Raw genomic sequence first — 3,153 nt, 5'->3', positions numbered from 1 at the left:
CGCCTACCCAAACTAAGCAAGATCACGCTCACTTTAATGCTGAAGTTCCAAGTCCCGGAGTAGGTCACTCAATTACCTGCGGCAGAAATAGCCATAACCTAGGTCCCTGTCTTCTCCTACCCCCGAAGTCTGCCAAGCAATACCCATAATCGGGGCAACTTCCCGGTTCCCGACCCCCAACGCCGAGCAATATCCAGGGTCCCCTCACTTGCGAACGTATTTCTGGGCTTCCTTCTTGTCGTAAAACTGCGAGAAAGAGAAAAGAAATGGCAGATGGAGGGAGGAATTCAAATGCGATGGCTCTAGAATACTAAGAGATGGGTACTCTTGGTGACAGGCCTTACCAGCTCTGGAGGTCCGCAGTGCTCCGGTCTCCCACCGCCGAAAGCCATCTCCACGCCACAGGAGCACGCCTCTTACTGGCGTCTTCCGGAACCCGGGCTTTATGTCGTCAGCCCCCGCGACCCCCCCCCCGATAATACGCATGCTCAATGCATCTCCCTCCTTCCTTTTTACTTGATTGGCTACAAGGCCAAAGCGCTGGAACAACCTGCGCTTCCCATTGGCTAGTTCATTTTGCACCGCCCTTCTAATACATTCAGCATGGCAGCTTCCCGCGGTTTCGGGTGGCCGCAGTCGTTGTGGTGGAGGTTGTGGCAGGTCTGGCAAGCGCCACAAAATCCAGCCTCCGTCCTGGGCCTGGGAGCGAGGACTTATACCCGGGTCGACACGCCATACTCGCGCACGGCACTCTACGACCTGCTCGGCGTCCCCACCACAGCCACGCAGGCGCAAATCAAGGCGGCCTACTACCGGCAGAGCTTCCTTTACCACCCCGACCGCAACAACGGGAGCGCCGAGGCTGCCGAGCGCTTCACGCGCATCTCCCAGGCCTACGTGGTGCTGGGCAGTGCCACCCTCCGTCGCAAGTATGACCGCGGTCTGCTTTGCGACGAGGACCTGCGCGGACCCGGCGTCCGGCCCTCCAAGACGCCCACAGCAGACGCTGGGTTTCCCCGTCCCCCGCCGGCCGCCCCTCGGGCCCATGTCGGGGGTCGGGCCTCTCCCGGCGCCAACCGCACCATGTTCAACTTCGACGCCTTCTACCAGGCTCACTACGGGGAACAACTGGAGCGCGAACGGCGCCTGAGGGCCCGGCGGGAGGCCCTTCGCAAGCAGCAGGAGGACCGGGCCAAGAAAGGCTTCCAGTGGGACGAGATCAGAGACATGACTTTCATTTTCTTTCTCTTCACAATCTTCACCGTCGTTGGCTTTCGTATTTAATCGGAGAGGGGCAGGAAGGGGAGCTGCCCCAGCCAGTGCCAAGAAAACGGCCTTTGCTGTCTAGGAACCGTTGGCCTGCCTTAGTCTACCTCTGCTGGGGTCGGAAGGAACTGCATTCCTCGTCATCCCCCACCTGCCCTGCTTAGCCGGCAATCTGCACATCCCTCCCCTTTGCCGAAGAAGCCCCAAGATGAAGAAGCCCTAAGGTTCCGGAGTGAAGGGTTTTCTGGAATCCCTTGGGTGCCTGCTTCCAGACGTTGCCTTCCTGACGTTGTCAATTTCTAAAACACTTGCTCTAGCTCAATTGCAAAGCCCTGAGCAATATTTATCAGCTCCTGCCCCACATTTGTACTGTGGGGCTCCTCTGTAACCTTGAAACGTGCAATATGACCAATTGTTGCTGCCAAAAGAAAAATTCTGGGGTTGTACAAAAATTTGTCTTTCTGTGAGTTCCCCAGGCCACAGGTGAGATCTCATCCAGGGTGAGAATGTGATCTGTGGAAAGTTTGCCATTCCTTTTTCGGAGATCATCCCCACATTGCATTCCCCCTTTTGATGGTAGCATGTGGGAGTGGGAAAACAAGATTTTCGAGCATAAGGAATGAGTTCTTGTGCACATATTTATCTAATGTATGACCTCGAAGAAGTTACTGTGTGGGCGTGACAGCAAAGGAGTAAGTCATTTGCTCTTTTGAGATCTGTCACACTTTATTATACATAGTTCTAATCCATAGTGATTACAACATGTTGCTAGGAGGCTGAGTTTATCCTTGGGACAAGGTGCCTGTCACCTGGTCATCTCTTTACCTCCCTGTCCCATAATAGTGCAGCTCATTCTCTCTCAGAGTCCCCTAAGTGTGGCCTTGCTCCTTTTTAACTTGCAGTTATCACAGGCCCTACCAGTCCTTGAAACAAGGCTGTGGGAAACCTTGGGGATTTGGAGAAGATAGGACTACTCAAGGACAGCTTGCTATTTAAGGTGGAGACTGAATTCTCTATACGTAGCTGGCTGAAGATTTTTTTTTTTAGATTTTTAATTCATACAAAGCACTTGGTTATCATTTGGTCAGAGCTGTAGGAGTAAGGTTCTGAACCCTTAGTTCCTGGATGTGGGCGGTGGGTTGGCTGTGAGATTGTAGGTATTGTGTTGTTTGTGTACTGGGACTGAGGGTAAAGCTGTGGGTGACAAGTCCCTCGGAGGTCTATGGCAAGGACGAGGGCCCAAGTCTAGTCTCTAAACAGAGCCAGAGCTGGTTTGGTATATTATTGAATGCAACTGAGTGCAGTTCCTGTTCTCAAATACTTTGTATAAAAGTCCTTATATAGGCTGCTGGGTGTGGTGGCTAACACCTGTAATCCTAGCACTCTGGGAGGCTGAGGCAGGGGGATTGCTTGAGCTCAGGAGTTCAAGACACTGTCTCTACTAATAATAGAAAAAAAGCCAGGTGTTGCGGTGGGTGCTTATAATCCCAGCTCCTTGGGAGGCTGAGGCAAAAGAATTGCTTAAGCCCAAGAGTTTGAGGTTTTCTGTGAGCGATGACGCCATGCTACTTTAGCCTAGGCGACAGAGTGAGACTATGTCTTAAAAAAAAAAAAGCCCTTATATAAATTGGGATAAAGCCACACTTAGTCCAGCTTGGCCTCTTGAAAACCATTCAGTTCTCATCTGTTGGCTGGGGCTAAGCTTCTAGACACAGCTTTGCAGTGTCCAGGTGATTCAATATTAAAGATTTGAGTCCACCCTGGTTCAGACTTTCCTCCACTCTGTGAGGCTTGATTTGGGGAGGGAGGATATGTACTTTTATAAAGAACATTTAATGTTACTATGTTCCATATTTGGAAAACAAGGGAAAGTCTTATTTTTGAAAT

General features: G+C 51.5%; 2 protein-coding genes across 2 annotated transcripts in view; one reads left to right on the top strand and one right to left on the bottom strand.

Annotated features, from left to right (window-relative positions):
- The window catches only part of BUD23 (BUD23, rRNA methyltransferase and ribosome maturation factor), a 12,995-nt gene extending 12,541 nt beyond the window's left edge, over nt 1–454 (bottom strand). The window contains exons 1-2 of the mRNA XM_003794198.3: nt 345–454; nt 209–246 (exon numbers count right to left, since the gene is read on the bottom strand). Coding sequence (XP_003794246.1) covers nt 209–246; nt 345–392 — 86 coding nt within the window. The 5' untranslated portion in view covers nt 393–454. The remainder of the gene's footprint in view (nt 1–208; nt 247–344) is intronic.
- Nucleotides 455–603: 149 nt separating this feature from the next.
- Nucleotides 604–1,919, top strand: DNAJC30 (DnaJ heat shock protein family (Hsp40) member C30). Its single transcript, XM_003794245.2, has one exon. It carries the CDS (start codon nt 604–606, stop codon nt 1,282–1,284), a length of 681 nt encoding a protein of 226 aa, XP_003794293.1. The 3' UTR covers nt 1,285–1,919.
- The last annotated feature ends 1,234 nt before the right edge of the window (nt 1,920–3,153 follow it).

The sequence above is a fragment of the Otolemur garnettii genome, unplaced genomic scaffold, assembly GCF_000181295.1.
Source record: "Otolemur garnettii isolate 467f Iridium unplaced genomic scaffold, OtoGar3 scaffold00077, whole genome shotgun sequence".
In the NCBI taxonomy this organism is placed as follows: domain Eukaryota; kingdom Metazoa; phylum Chordata; class Mammalia; order Primates; family Galagidae; genus Otolemur; species Otolemur garnettii.
The sequence above is the reverse complement of the archived record's forward strand: the minus strand, read 5'-3'. Positions and strand labels throughout refer to the sequence as shown.